Genomic DNA, 16,132 nt, shown 5'->3' on the forward strand with positions numbered 1-16,132 from the left:
AAATGCTGAAAGGTATTTAAGAAGAGGAAGAAGAAGAAAAAGGTAAAGATTCAAATTTTGAAAAACAAATACACATTTATCAACAAGTGAATCTGAAAATCAAGTGAATAATCTGATGAACAGAATGAACTGGTGATTATAATAGAATCAGGGGCATCGAAAGGGAGTGGACTGACTATTCTTGACGGGGAAAGGGGTGTGGGGGATGTGGGAAGAGACTGGACAAAAATCGTGCACCTATGGATGAGGACAGTGGGTGGGGAGTGAGGGAGGAGGGTGGGGTGGGAACTGGGTGGAGGGGAGTTATGGGGGAAAAAAGAGGAACAAATGTAATAATCTGAACAATAAAGATTTAATAAAAAAAAAATTCTCTCTTTTGTCCTGAACATTTGCCATGGTAATTATGATGTGTCTTGGTGTGGGTCTTTTCAGGTTCACCTTGTTTGGGACTCTGTGCTTGTGTGATTTTTTTCTTCCCCACCTCTGGGAAGTTTTCTGATATTATTTCTTCAAATAGGTTTTCTAACCCTTGTTCCTCTTTCTGTTGTTCTGTGACCCCTATTATTCATATGTTGTTTCATTTCATGGTGTCCCATAGCTCCCTTAGGCTCTCCTCCTGTCTTTTAATTTTTCTCTCCAATTGCTGTTCAGTTTGGGTATGTTTTGTTTCCCTGTCTTCTAATTCGCTAATTCGGTCCTCTGCTTCTCCTACTCTACTGTTGAAGCTTTCAATGGTGTTTTTTATTGCAGCTATAGGAGTTCACCCACCTTGTGCTCTGGCAGAGGGAGGGTGAAGTGGACTGGAGCTATGAGAGCAGAAGCCAGCACTGGGGACTCGGGGGACAGAGCTCAGAAGGCAGACACCCCAAGTCTCTTCATTTCTTCTTGGTTCCTACATAATTTATTGATTTTTTCATCTGTTTCTTCTTGCTTCTTGCATAAGTTGTTGATTTTTTCCTCCATCCGGTTTATGCACTCTAGCACCCTTAATCTGAATTCTTTTTCTGTCAAGTTGCATGCCTCTGTATCACTTAGCTACTTTTCTGGCGAGTCCTCCTTTTCTTTCCTTTGGGGGTTTCTTTGTCTACCCATGTTTGATTGTACTGCCATATCTAGATGTTGAGTCGTTCAGTGGCTGCTCCTTGGGTGGCAGTGGCTCCTCGGGCTGCGGTTGCTCCTCAGGTGGTTGTGGTAGCAGCTGCTCCTCAGTTGGTAGCAGTTCCTCTGGTGGGTGCTGTTCACAGTTGTGGTGGCTCCTCTGGCTGGTGGGGGGAGGCTTCACACACAGCTGCTGTTCCTCAGACAGAAGGTCTGGTGATCAGGAGGCTGCTGTTCCTTGAATGGGGGCGGGCTACACAAGCAGCTGCTACTCCTTCGAATTGTTACTTTTAATCTCATAAGCGGCCTCAGGGCAAGGTGTTTTCCAATAGGATGTGTCAACTGCCTTCCCCCCAGGCAAGGCAGATGTCTATGTGGCTGTGTGAGGGAATGACTGAGCCGAGGAGACTTGGGGTGTCTGCCTTCTGAGCTCTGTCCCCCGAGTCCCCAGTGCTGGCTTCTGCTCTCATAGCTCCAGTCCACTTCACCCTCCCTCTGCCAGAGCACAAGGTGGGTGGCTCCACAGGGATTGTTTGTGCCTTGGCCCTTTAAGAGGGTGCCTGAACTTTCAGCTGCCACTCCCTGGCAGACAGCACCCCACTGCTTTTCATAGCTTGATGTTATGTGGATACCTTCCTCAGTTTGGTGCTTTCTGCTGAGGAGCCCAGCTCTGGGATTAGATCCCAGAATTCTCAGTGGCACACCCCCCCCACCACCACCACCGCCGGCTGAAATATCTCTCTGGGGCTTCAGTTCCCCTCTGTGGGTCACGTCTCTGCCCCTCCTACCAGTGTCTATGCCGGCTCCACCTTCCACCTTCGGTCCTTGGGTATCAGGGTTCTCTCCTATGAGTTTTCCGTTGATTATTCAGGAAGCCTTCTCGTATTTCAGTTGTAATTCCAGCTTGTTCCTGGGAGCATGACCATGCAGCATCCTCCTACTCTGCCGCCATTTTTAATCTAATCTCCCTAGAGCCATTTTAGTTATTATTACTACTTGTCCCAGAGACTTACTCATTTATTTTTTTATCTTTTCATAGCACACTTATTATTGCTTTTCCCAAAGCTATTTTCATTATTTGGTATCTCAAAATATGATATTGGGATTATACAAGCATGGGTAATATACCCCAGCCTGTGGGATAACAAGAGTTCTTAACTAGAAAAGCTTCATTACTATTAAATAGGTAAAACAAATTATTACCCAGATGTGCTTAATAACTCGTAATTTATGTTTTCAGAGATCTTGCAGCCGCTATAGATCGAATGGACAAATATAATTTTGATACAATGATTTATGTGGTAAGTAATCAACAGTAAAGAACAAAAGGTTATGATCCCTACCTCACGAAAACTGCAAAGATAGAAATTGAGTTGAAAATGTATGCCATGTTGAAAAATTATGGAAAAATAATTTTGTCAAACTATAGAAAGAATTCAGTACTAAGTGTGATTAAGGTGGTAACCACAATGTTTTAAAAAACACATAAAAATTTGAAAGTTCACATTGTTTCATAGTAAAAACAAAATTATCTAAATCAGGAAAATGGTTATATAAAATAAATATGTACAGGTCACTGTCATACACTTTAAAAAATAATTTTCTATTTTAAATATATTAATACTCACAATAAGTTTTAAAATAGGATAGAGTTTTCATATGCTCTCTACCTAGCCTTCCCCAAAGATAGTATCTTACATAACCATAATACTATGTCCATACCAAGAAAGCGACATTGGAAGAGGCCTTAATTAAATCTTGCCAGTTTTTACATCACTGGTATAAGGGCCTGAATGTTTTTGTGTGGTGTGTTTTTGTGAAATTTTATCACATATGTAGATGCACATAACCATCACCACATTCAGGATACAAAACTGTTCTATCACAAAACAAACTCCTTCATGACAACCACACCTTCTCCCCAACCCTAGCCCTTGGCAACCACTTCTCTGTTCTTCATCACTGCAGTTTTGTCATTGTACAAATGTTATATAAATGCATTCACAGCGGGTGACCTTTTGAGATTGGCTTGTTTTCCTCAGCATCATGAATGCCCTTGAGAACCACCCAATCTCTTGTTTGTATCTGTTCCATTTGTTGCTGAGTATTTTAGTCTCTTCTTCCCTTTCACTTCCATGTGCAACCTCCTTTCCCCTAAGAAGAAGCGTTGCCATTAAATATCTTTTTAGAGCTTAGCTTTGTTCTTCTTTGAGATAAAGATCATAACAGCTGGGAGAGAAGGAATTTAAATAGAAGATTCAGAATATTAAAGTTTGAATTTCCTCCTTACAGTATAGCAGCTCTTTCTTCCTTCTCATCTAGTGCACTCACTAAGACAGTCTTCTGGTGGCATCCTCTTTATGTGTTTATTTAAATCATATCAATTAGCCCTAACTGGTTTGGCTCAGTAGATAGAGCATCGGCCTGTGGACTAAAGGGTCCCAGGTTTGATTCCAGGCAAGGGCATGTACCTTGGTTGCGGGCACATCCCCAGTAGGGGGTGTGCAGGAGGCAGCTGATCAATGTTTCTAACTCTCTATCCCTCTCCCTTCCTCTCTGTAAAAAATCAATAAAATATATTTTAAAAAAATAAATAAAACATATCAATTAACAATGACTGTAGTCTGTCAGAACTCAAATATTTTCATTTAATTCATGTCCACCATATTTCTGTAGATTATCATTGTTCTTTTATTTTAAATACTTTTTTCTCTCCAAAGACAGATAAAGGGCAAAAAAGGCATTTTCAGCAAGTGTTCCAAATGCTGCAGATCATGGGATATGACTGGGCAAAAAGGTAATGTGTACACGGTTCTTAATTACCTGCCTCCAGAATCATTGTTAGGTCAGCCAAATCCAAAAATGTGCCAATTTTTTAAAAATTTTCATTGAAACTTCACTTCTAAGTTTCAAGGTGTTAGTGTGGAAAAGCGGATTTTTTATGTGTGTTAATTTATGCCTGGCTGTGTTAATACGTAGCTTATATAAACATTTAATAAATGCTTTTATTAGGTGTCTGCTCTCAGTGGCTTGATTTTCAAAATTCTTTTTTTAATATATGTTTATTGATTTCAGAGAGGAAGTAGAGAGAAAAACATCAATGATAAAAATGAACCATTGATTGGCTGCCTTTTGCACGCCCCCTACTGGGGATCGAGTCCACAATCTGGGCATGTGCCCTTGGCTGGCATCAAACCCGGGACCCTTCAGTCTGCAGGCCAATGCTCTATCCACTGAGCCAAACCAGCTAGGGCTGATTTTCAGAATTCTTTACCCCCCTTTCCTGTTTTTCATAAAGGCAATTATGCTAGTGATTATCTCTCTAAAATAATGCTGTGTGTTTAACATTTGTGGCATATAATAAATCACATCATGTTTCAATCTGTTAATTTTGTAAAACCCCATTATGAGAGTTAAGTTCAGACTACTCTCAAAAGGGTATTATTCTATCCTTTGGTAACCAGCTCTTTCTCAGTGTTCAGTTAACTAAATGCCCCTCCATTTCAGGTGCCAACATGTGCCCTTCGGAGTGGTGCAAGGAATGAGGACTCGAAGAGGAGATGTCACTTTTCTGGAAGATGTCTTAAATGAGATTCGATTAAGGATGCTACAGAACATGGCTTCTATTAAGAGTGAATTCACTTTTTTTTGTTATACTAACTTACCTTCCTTTTTTAACAAATCTTTATTGTTGAAAGTATTACATACGTCTCCTTTTCCCCCCATTGACCTCTTCTAGCCTGCTCCCATCCCCCACCCCAGGCCTTCACCACCCTATTACCTGTGTCCATGGTTTATGTATATATGCATATAAGTTCTTTGGTTAATTTCATCCCACCCATCCACCTACCCCTAGCTACCATCAACAAATGACAAGTGCTGGCAAGGGTGAAGGTTAAACAAAGGGAACCCTAGTATACTGCTTGTGGGAATGCAGACTGGTGCAGCCAAAATGAAAAACAGTATGGGGTTCCCTTAAAAAATTAAATACGGAACTGCCATTTGACCCAGTGATCTCACTTCTAGGAATATATCCTAAGAAACCCGAAACACCAATCAGAAAGAACATATGCATCCCATGTTTATAGCACCGCAATTTACAATAGCTAAGATCTGGAAACAGCCCAAGTGCCCATCAGTAGATGAGTGGATAAAAAAGCTGTGGTACATTTATACCATGGAATGCTGTGCAGCTGTAAAAAAGGATTTACTCTATATGCCACTTGCGTATTTTGCTGGACTTTTGTGCAGTGTGATTTATTATGACCGTTCCTCCATTGAACTTTCACTAACCTTGTTAAAAAATAGCTTTCACTAATTAAAGGTGCCGGAATTTTCAGACTTGGCTGCTCAAGTATTGTTCAGTTCAGTAATCTGAGTTGATATTACCATGGCCTCTTTTCATGGCTTTGTTTAACCTTTACCCTTGAAAAAATAAGTGCCAGCTATATCTATTGCCTTAAAGGATATTTTCTTATAAGGGCTATTTATTAAAAAAATAAATTTGAGTATTTTCCCTTTTAATGAAGGCAGGGGAATTATCATTATCAAAGGTAAATTAACCCAAATTAGAAAAGTAAATTGCCCACTATAAACCTGTTTGTTCTTGATACTGCCAGCATCCGTTTTTGTCAGATTTTGTCTCCACTTCAGTCCCTGACTCTGTGTAGGTTCATGCAGGTTAACAATACCACCTTTTTCTGTTTCAGCCACCAAAGAACTGGAGAACCCGCAGGAGACTGCAGAGAGGGTCGGGCTGGCAGCACTCATTATTCAGGTCTGTTAGACTGCTTCCTGAGACCCTTTTGTGTGGTAGTAGAACGGATTCCAGCACTGAGATTCCTCTGTCATTTTAGGACTTCAGAGGTTCACTCTTATCTGACTATCAGTTCAGCTGGGACCGTGTGTTCCAGAGTCGTGGGGACACAGGTGTCTTCCTGCAGTACACGCACGCCCGCCTCCACAGGTGAGAAGAGGCTGCAGGGAAACAGTGGGCCACTCTGCCCTTCCCAGGGTGGGGTTTGACTGCTGCAGTCCTAAGACCAAAGGCCCTATTTTCCAGGCTTCTCTGATATCTCATATTCAAAACTAATTAAAGTACAGTGGACTGCTTACCTGTTATGTTGGTTTTTTTGTGGGGTTTCTAAAATATTTATTGAGCACCTATGTAGGAAATGCTTTTATGCATATTACTTAATTTAGTATTCACAATAATCCTACCAAAAGAATATACTCCGTTTTCAGATAACGATACAGATTTAGGAAAAATTGAGGCATCAAGCCCTGGCTGGTGTGGCTCTGTTGGAGCCTCATCTCATACACCAAATGTGGCGAGTTCAGTTCCATCAGGGCACGTAGCGCAGGTTGTGAGTTTGGTGCATGGTTGGTGTGCATGCGGGAGGCAACTGATCAATGTCTCTCTCTCTCTCTCTCTCTCTCTCTCTCTCTCTTTCTTGTTTATCCCTCCCCTCTTCTTACTCACGCTAAAAAAAATTAAATATTTTTTAAAGAAAAATTGAAGCATCAGGTTGAACTTACCTTTAAAGACAGGCCCTGTCACTAAGTGGAGCATGACTGAGAAATGCGTTCTTGGGTGATTTCATGATTGTGCACACATCATAGAGTGCATTTTCATAAATCTAGATGGTATAGCCTGCTACACACACCTATTACTCGGTAGGAGAGCAAAAATGATTTCCCTGTACCCTTCCTTCTGGGTTCCTGACTGAAATATTCCTATAATAAAAGACAGATTAGCCCTAACTGGTTTGGCTCAGTGGATAGAGCATCGGCCTGCGGACTAAAGAGTCCCAGGTTCGATTCTAGTCAAGGACATGTACCTTGGTTGCGGGCACATCCCTAGTGGGGGGTGTGCAGGAGGTGGCTGATCGATGTTTCTCTCTCATCGATGTTTCTAACTCTATCCCTCTCCCTTCCTCTCTGTAAAAAAAATCAATAAAATATATATTTAAAAAAAGAGATTAGCAGGAGAAAAACTAAAGTTTAATAATGTGTATACTTCCAGTGTACATGGAAGAGACCCAGGAAAACTGAGTTACTCGCCAAAATGCCTGGAGCCACCAACCTAAAATACCGTCTTCAGTTGAAGACAAAAGGAGATGTTGGGCGTGAGGGTGGTCAGTTATGGAAGGTTACCAGGAAGAGCACAGTAAAAAACAAGGGTGAGATTGTTACGCAGATTTAATTCCTGGTCTTCTGCATTGATAAGAGTTTCTAGAAATAAGGTCATCTTCATCTTCAGGGTACCACAGGGAGACACCCTTACAAATGGAGATTCTCTTACAAATATAAATGTCTTTTACAAAGTGTAACTTCTACTTGATTTTCAGAGCTTCTCCCCTATTGTATCTACTATCTCTTAAAATTAACCAGCCTAAATAATCCTTATGCCAAATAGACATATTTTGGGGTAATAGATACTGTTTTCCTACAGTTCATAGGCTACAAATCTGTACAGCATGTTACTGTACTGAACACTGTAGGCAATTGTCACGCAATGGTAAGTATTTGTATAGTGCATTGTACTCCAGTGTTATGACAGCTACAATATCACAAAGTGATAGGAATTTCTCAGCTCCATTATAATCTTATGGGAGCACCATCCTATACTCCGTCCATGGTTGACCAGCATTATGCGGCATGACTATATATTAAGGAGAGCAAGACTGTATTATGAAATGGTGTTCATCACTTACAATTATGTGTCCTTTGATGACTTGTCTAATCCTTTATTATTTCAAACTTTTGATTACAGTTTGGAAGAGACTTTTGGATGTGGTTATCTGGATGACTACAACACTGCTTGTTTACAAGAGCCGCAGTCTGTTTCAATTCTCCAGCATCTTCTCAGGTATGGTTTTCGAGTATTATTGAGTCAGCTTCTGCTTAGTGAAATTGTTCTGAACCCAGGTTCCTATGCCCGATGTTTCGAAAGGCCAAAACTCAAAACCTCAGCATTTGGAATTTATTGATTGAGGAGCCAACCAAGATGTATGAGCCCTAATAGTACCTCAAATCCATCTTACCGCTGGACGAGGTTAAGGATTTTTAAGTTGGGAGAGGGTGTTAGGGTAAATACCCATGGTCTTTGGTCTCTTGATAAGGTCTCAAGGAGTAGATTCTAAGATGCTGTCAGAGGGCACATGGGTCATGGGTGGTATTGAGTCTCCATCATTTTCTGCAAAGTCAGCTTGTAAATTATTGCCCTGTGACCATTCCTTTCTCTGAAGAAGCAGAAACATTGAATTAAGATGTTATCTGTGGTTTTCCTGAAATGTTGTTTGACCAGTAGGTCATAAATTATTAATCCAGGTACTGGTCAGTCTTGCTAAGCCCCACAGTTTAAACATTAAGCAGCCTATCGCTACAAGGGAATGGGTGGGTTAATATAGTTTTGTTAGGGGAAAACAGAGGACCTAACTTGCAGAGATAAGCAGAGGGCCTGGCCTGTGGGGTCTGGTTACAAAATGATTGTTGATGGTTTGCTAACCACTGGAGGGAACAGGCTAGTAGCTAGCTCCTGCCTCTAGACAACATTTTCCTCAAGGTAGACTAAAAAGTGATTGCCCTTTAAGGGTATACAGAGGGCATATGAATGAATAGTCATTAGGTTTTAAAAATATTACCACCACTGAATTAGCCTAAGAGCCTACCACCCTTTAGGTAGTATGAGAATGTGAACCCTGGTAAAAGCATAACTATAATTTTTTAAAAGATCATCTTCTCACCCTCTCTGATAAGTAAAGGAAAATCCTTGCCTTTACACAGCTTCCCTGAGTCATTTGCCTCTTGGTTTCAAGTCACAGTTTCAAATATGCATCTGTCTGATGCCCTCATCTGGGCAGGAGACTGCACCTTTGAGCTCTCTGCAGCATCACTGGGGAAGCCAGCCTTGTGAGAGCTCAGGCTCCAGCAGGGATGCGGACGGTTAACAAGGCAGTTTTGTCTGATTGCCACACAACGGTCAGTGATTCTTTCCTGGGATCAAAAGTTTATGAGGAAAAATAAGCCACCTTGGATTTCTTGGCATTGAGGCTAGACACTGTTTGCTTGTCCATAAACATCACTAAGCAGCTTTTACATTCAGTTTAACAGCCATGGTTTGAGTCCTTATGCTGAAGTAGGCCTAAGGAAAAGATGACTTAGAAAGTGCCTGCCATCTAGAAATTTGTGAGAGAAAAATGTGCCCTTACCTTCAACTGTACACAGGTCTTTTTTCATATACCTCCTACCCTTAGTGATGTCAGGTCAACCTTACATCTTAGATATCTGTCTTAACAGCTTAGCGTAGTGTAACATGTGCACAGTCTTCCCCTGACAGTTGCTCCTGACATCTTTCTTTTAGGTTTGACGAAGTGCTTTATAGATCATCTCAGGACCTTCAACCCAGGCACATTGTCAGCTATCTTCTAACTCTAAGGTACTTTCATAATCTTGCTATTTTCAGGTGTAACCAGACAGCTGAGGCCTGATCTGACAAAGGACCTTTCCTTCATCTGAAGTGTTCCTATAAATAAATCCTTTGGCCTAAAAATATTATGCGCTTTAAGTTACAGGAATTCTTGCTTCATCTTTGCAAATTAGCAATCAATGTTCATCTATTCAACTCAGTCAAGTGAACAGGAAACAGCAGCCTCATAGGAGGTTACAGAACAGTGCATATGTGTTAGGCTAGAGTGGATGTGAGAGAAAATGTCAGGGCACTCAGCCCAGCCTTGAGGGATCAGAGAGGGCTTTTCAGAGGAAAGGAGTAGATATTAACTAGGAGAAGCAAGGTGGCAGAGGAGGAGGAGAAAGCCCAGAATTAAGCAAGAACATGATCATTAAAGGAACGATCAGCATAGTCCTGGGCGGGGTCAGATGAAGCATTTCTGCCATGTACTAAGGCATTTCATCTTATTTTCAGGGCAGCAGGGTCCACAAAAAGGCTTTAAGCAGAGGCGTAGAAATATCAGCTAGAGGGCAAGAATGAATTGAGAAGCAAGTCAGTGACACTCTATGATAGGCATTTCATGGTAGCCATTTTAGAAACTTGACTATTTGATTCTGTCTTCTGAGTGATAACTGTCTCCCCATAAAGCTATTTAAGAAATATTTGTTTTTACTCAAGACTTATTGAAACCAAAGATTTATTGGGACTGTTCTCTTAATTATGCTTTTTATTTTGTCTTCTCTAGATTTAAATAATTTTTTCCTTTAAAGTCCACTTAGGCATATAGAAATGAAGAAGCCAGAAAGTCTTATTAAATGCCACTTAATCATTGAAACAAATGTCATAAGCATCATTTCTCTGGTACACTGCTGTAATTGCTGCCTTACCTAATTAGAAAAAATGTTTTAAAGATGAGTGGCCAGTATGTGTGCAGCGTGCACTCATAACTAGTCTCTACCTGACCTCTTCACCATACAGAGGGGGAAAGGCCAGACTATAAAGGAAGCCTATTGAGGAAAAGCTCATTAGAAAGGGGTCTCCTATACTTATAAAACTAATAATGAAACCATCATCTTTTTTCAGAGAGGGAGGGAGGGAGGGGGATCGGAGAGATGGATTTGTTGTTACACTTACACTGAGTGGCCAGGTTATTATGACCACCTGATGTTTGTAGGCAAATTAGGTGTACACTGCATCGTATGGGATATGGAAGCCGAAGGCCTGTTCAAACACCTTTGGTGTCTGCAGTTACCAAGATAAAACATCTCCAATTCGCACAGGAACACAAGGATTGGACAGTCGAGCATTGGAAAAAAGTCATGTGGTCCAATGAATCATGCAGTTGCATCCCACATGCAATGAGTACAACCCTTCAAGCTGGTGGGGGCAGTGTTATGGTTTGGGGCATGTTTTCCTGGCATGATTTGGGCCCTTTAATTCATGTGGAACAACATCTGAATAGCACAACATACCTAAGTATCGTTGCTGATCAAGTTCATTCTATCATGTTGATGGCATATCCCAATGGAGATGGCTTCTTCCAACAAGACAATGCGCCATGCCACGGTGCTCGTATTGTGCAGGAGTGGTTTCAAGAACATGAGGGAGACTTTACCTTGCTTAGGTGGCCCCCACAATCACCAGATCTCAATCCAATTGAGCATTTGTGGGACGAAGTTAAAAAAGCCATCAGGCAGCTGGTTCCACAACCATCAAATCTCACAGAACTGGACAGTGCTATTCATCAGATATGGTGTCAGATTCCTCGCATCACCTTTAAACATCTCATGGAGTCAATGCCAAGAAGAATCGCCACAGTATTGAAGGCAAAAGGTGGCCCAACGAAGTACTGATGGGGTGGTCATAATAATCTGGCCACTCAGTGTATTTATGCATTCATTGGTTGCTTGTTTCCCAAAACCTTGGCATCTCGGGATGATGCTCAAACCAACTAAACTACCCAGCCAGGACCTTCAACTTTTGATACATTTTAATGGTTGTATATAGGCTTTGATTTTTTTCTTTTAATCTTTAAATTGAGGAAGTAAGATTAGATATCAGGCTTATATGTTACAACAGGAAATTACTACTGGTCCTGATCAGGATTTCTCTTTTCAGTCACCTTGCAGCTGTGGCACACAGAACACTGCCCATAAAACAGAGTCCTCCTGAAGTGGCTGGGGTATGTTACACTGAGTGTTTTGTGTATAATCTCTAGCTTCCCCAGACTAATATTACTGAGTCAGTCTTGCAAATGTTTCTAAAATAGTATCCAATTGTTCAACTACAGCAGTGTACTTAATAATTAGAATTGGGTTGTAACAATCAACATTTATCTACTTTCCAACATACTAAACTATGAAGTAGATTTTCCTACATAAAGTGTTAGAGATTGGTTCCCTTTTTGAATCTGTGCTGTATGATGATACTGTCACTCTCTCCCCAACCCTTGGGTACCAGTGTTACTGTTAGGGATTCTAGGAATTTGTATTCCCTTGCCTACAGCAAACCCCAGGGAACTTTTCAGATATTGTTTGTACTTAGAAGAAAGTTAAATTTATTCTTAAAAACATTCTTATTCATTTTATAATTAGCCTATTATTGAACATTTAATCATTCTTTGATTTATTTTGCAGGCCAGACTTCATCTTTTCAGAGCTGTCCGTTCTGTCCTAGCCAATGGAATGAAACTTCTTGGAATAACACCTGTATGTAGGATGTAATTTCCAATGAAAATGGCTTTTTAAATACTAATTAATTCTAGTTATCTATTCTTATATGCCTTGCTGTTTAGAATTTTATTATTCTGTGTCAGAATCTGTATATTAAGTCTATAAGTGATTTATCAACTGATTAAATCTTAATCCTTAAAAAGAAATCTTACGGTCATTAAGTATTAAATAGACTTTTATAAAATTCATTTAAATCTTTTCAATGCATTGTGGTCTAACAGGAATAAAGGGTTAGAGTTTAAATTCTACTTTGAGGTTTCTCACAATGTCATTCCTCCAGAAACTATTCTTTATATATATATATATGACTTTTTACAGAGAGGAAGGGAGAGGGATAGAGTCGGAAACATTGATGGGAGAGAAACATCCATCAGCTGCCTCCTGCACATCTCCTACTGAGGATGTGCCCACAACCAAGGTACATGCCCTTGACTGGAATCAAACCTGGGACCCTTCAGTCTGCAGGCCGACGCTCTATCCACTGAGAAAAACCAGCTAGGGCCAGAAACTGTTCTTATAACCAACTAAGATTACCTAATGTTTACATCAAATTTGTTATAATTATGACTAGTCTGAAAAAATTTAGAGAGACTAGTATTACACCCTTTTGCCAATATAGCTGATAACACCCAGAGGACAGATCTCGTGTTTATCTTTTTGTTGATACGTATACAGGTAACTTACTGCGTGAACTCGGGAACTGGATACATTGAATAACAAGAAATTACTTGTACATAAACCGTTTACTTCACGTATCTGCATATTGGTAAAGTATGTTTTGTGTGATTGTTTAGGTTAACATGTGATCTGTTTGATCAGTATGGCTGCCAGCATTTCCATTTGGGACTGCTGTAATTTATTTTAAATGTTGCTACGAGAAGTCTTCTCTAGTATCAGTATCAGTGATTATCTAATTTTACAAACCAGAGGGGAAAATTAGCATGAACCAAACTTCTTAGTTGAATGAATATAGTTTTATATTAGCAAGTATGGTATACCATCTTTAGTCATAGTTGGCTACTATTCGCAACTAAAAAACACTAACTAATACAATTTCAACATAGAGAAAATTTTAAATGTAATGTTTGGGGTTTATGTTTTTGGCATTACCTTAATGGTATAGCTATAATACAAAAAGTGATCAAACCGATTTCATATAAAGTTTATTGCTGAATTTCCCTATTCATATAAAAATTTTTTTAAAAAACAGAATTTTATAAATTATTGAGAGCCCCACAGCTAAACATACTTTATAAAAAAAAGTACAAAAGACAGTAGAAATATTTTTTGGAGAAAAGTATATCATCTAACAGCAAAGAAATATGAATCCATACAATAAATGGCACAAATACAGCACTTACAGGAGTATTCAGTCACCACCCAGAAATCATTGTCTTGAGTTATGAAATATTCAGTTTGAGAAGTTCCACATTCAGTTTGTTTCTGACTAGCCTGTCTTGTTTTTGTCTCCCTTGTAAGAAAAGAGTTAGGTCATTACTGCTGCTGGAACAAAATACTCTACATGAATTGGGGAACAAGGAGGGGCCATCCTTCTCCCCTGGTACCTGAACAAGACAACAGTTAGTACAGAAATGGCTTTGGCACTTTAACCTTTAACATTGTCCCAAACCTTATTATTTGAATATTATATCCTCACATGATTTTTTAACCGTACTATCTCCATATTTTTATATACATTATATATACAATAAAAAAATTCATTCTAAAACAAAATGGGTTGACCCCAAACAGGTCACATTAAATCTTGGTAGCAATTCACTAAAGATAGCTTTCTTCTTAATTCTTATACCACATAGTTAATTGGTTATTCTTTAAGCTACCTTCTGGGGTTGACTTAAGGCTCTAGTTTAATGCAAATGGTTTCAATCTTAGTAGGAATCTCCTTTGAGGCTGAAATTACACACCACTGGCTCTTCCTTTTGAGGCTGTTTCTCCTTGTTGGATGGATGTAGTATCTTGTCTGGGTAATCCATAGAAATAAATAGAAATACATACGAGAAGAGTACCCAGAGCAAAGGTGAGTGCTGAAAAGGAAACAAAATAAGCTTAATTTGTATTGTGTCTGTAAAACTAATATAACAAATGATTGGTTTAGAATTTTAAAGATTTTCAATTATGGGTTCAGACCATTCCTCTATTTGCATTTATGACAAGAGTCAATTTTAAAATGGAATGTAAATATGGAAAATACGTAAATCTGTTTCTATGATTATAAGGTTTAGAAAGACCAACGAAGTGACAGTATACATACACTTTTCAGAATACAAGTATGCCTATCCTGAACCATTGACAAAGAACATACTAACTTCCCTCTACACTGACTGAAATAAAGAGAAGTGGAGTGTGCTTTTCATGATACTAGAAACCTATGCAAATTTAGAGCCAAGGTAGTTAAGTAACCAATAATTAAATCTACTGAAGATTTCTAAATAGGAGAAGTGGTGATTTACTAAGTAAAATTCCATTTTCTGCTAACCTTGTTTTTTTTATCATCTTAATCCTAAAAATCAGGACACCACTGAATTACAACTTGTCTCAACTTGACCAGTAGTCACTAGAGGGCAGATGCTCCGACCAGTAGATTAGCTTGCTGCTGGGGTCCAGCCAATCAGGACTGGACAAGAAGTGCTGGACACGCCCTGGAGCCCTCCCTCAGTTCCCCCACCCCCCGGCCGGCCCCAATCCTGCACCGGTGGGGTCCCTCGGCCTGGCCTGCCAGGACTCCTCGGGGGGATGTTGGAGAGCTGGTTTCAGCCCGATGCCAGCAGGCCAGGCCAAGGGATCCCACCGGTGCACGAATCCATGCACTGGGCCTCTAGTAAATAAGAAACTGGAAGATTGCTAAGACAGTCTAATTTCCTTGACCATCATTAACACAGAACATTGACCAAAGCCATTTTATACTGTTCCCAAGTACAGTGGGGCCTTGATTTACAAGTGTCCCGACTAACGAGTTTTTTGAGATACCAGCTGTTTCTCGGCCAATTTTTTGCATTGAGTTGATAGAGTAATTTGAGTTAACGAGCTCCTTAACGAGCTCAGTCTCGGAACTAATTAAACTCGTAAGTCAAGGCCCCACTGTATTATTTAGGAGCAAAGTCATAAGGATTTGTTGAGCATAAGGATGGATCAGAACTTCAATTAAAAGTTCACCCAAATCAGGTAAGAAAAATATCTAAAGGAGGGCCTATACCTGACACTTAAATGGTTGGCCTTATACAGAATACTTACTACGTGACAGGCACTATTCTAAGAACTTTCCCTAAAACAACCCTAGGAGGTAGGTGCTATTACCATTCCCGTTTTACATATGAAGAAACTGAGACACAGGTAAATAATTTCCCCAAGGTTGTACAGTTAATAAATGGCACAGGCAAAATTTGAGCCATCAATAATAATAAAAGCATAATATGCAAATCAACTGAACAGCAGAACAACCTTCCGGACGACCACCCTATGACACCAGGCCAGCCAAGACAGGTGCAATGTGATTGGTTGGGGCCCGGCCATTGCCCCACAAACACCCTGCAAAAGGAGGCCCAGGCCACCGGAACAATCAATCGGGGAGCTCCATGATCACCCCAAAGAGAGAGTCCCAGAACACTGACTGGCGGGCTTCGGCAGGTAGGCAGGGCCTCCCTCTGCGGGGCACAATCTATCACCCCAAAGAGGGAGGCCCAGGCTGCACTGCAGCGAGGCCTCCCTCTGCAGTGGTGATCCATTATGGAGCTCCAGCCAGGTTGGTGGACCTCCCTCTTTGGGGCAATCGATCAAAGGGCCCTGGCCAGATGGGCAGGGCCTACCTCTTTGGGGCGATCAACGATCAATC

At 40.3% G+C, this 16,132-nt stretch overlaps 2 protein-coding genes across 9 annotated transcripts in view; one reads left to right on the forward strand and one right to left on the reverse strand.

The window, feature by feature from the left end:
• Positions 1-13,014, forward strand: part of RARS2 (arginyl-tRNA synthetase 2, mitochondrial) — a 71,707-nt gene extending 58,693 nt beyond the window's left edge. For 2 of the 3 annotated variants that reach the window (XM_036316645.1, XM_036316646.1), the window contains 10 exons: positions 2,339-2,399; positions 3,819-3,895; positions 4,606-4,730; positions 5,808-5,875; positions 5,955-6,064; positions 7,874-7,969; positions 9,464-9,538; positions 11,669-11,732; positions 12,187-12,258; positions 12,958-13,014. In XM_036316645.1, coding sequence (XP_036172538.1) covers positions 2,339-2,399; positions 3,819-3,895; positions 4,606-4,730; positions 5,808-5,875; positions 5,955-6,064; positions 7,874-7,969; positions 9,464-9,538; positions 11,669-11,732; positions 12,187-12,258; positions 12,958-12,999 — 790 coding nt within the window. In that variant the 3' untranslated portion in view covers positions 13,000-13,014. Of the gene's footprint in view, positions 1-2,338; positions 2,400-3,818; positions 3,896-4,605; positions 4,731-5,807; positions 5,876-5,954; positions 6,065-7,873; positions 7,970-8,886; positions 9,032-9,463; positions 9,539-11,668; positions 11,733-12,186; positions 12,259-12,957 lie in introns of those variants that run through there. The other variant, XM_036316647.1, reaches the window with a different exon arrangement.
• A 416-nt stretch (positions 13,015-13,430) lies between these two features.
• SLC35A1 (solute carrier family 35 member A1) overlaps positions 13,431-16,132 on the reverse strand; it is a 29,367-nt gene continuing 26,665 nt past the window's right edge. For all 6 annotated transcript variants that reach the window (XM_036316653.1, XM_036316648.1, XM_036316651.1 and 3 more), the window contains one exon: positions 13,431-14,327. In XM_036316653.1, the coding sequence (XP_036172546.1) occupies positions 14,200-14,327 (128 nt within the window). In that variant the 3' untranslated portion in view covers positions 13,431-14,199. The remainder of the gene's footprint in view (positions 14,328-16,132) is intronic.

Source organism: Myotis myotis, unplaced genomic scaffold (assembly GCF_014108235.1).
Source record: "Myotis myotis isolate mMyoMyo1 unplaced genomic scaffold, mMyoMyo1.p scaffold_m19_p_7, whole genome shotgun sequence".
Taxonomy (NCBI): domain Eukaryota; kingdom Metazoa; phylum Chordata; class Mammalia; order Chiroptera; family Vespertilionidae; genus Myotis; species Myotis myotis.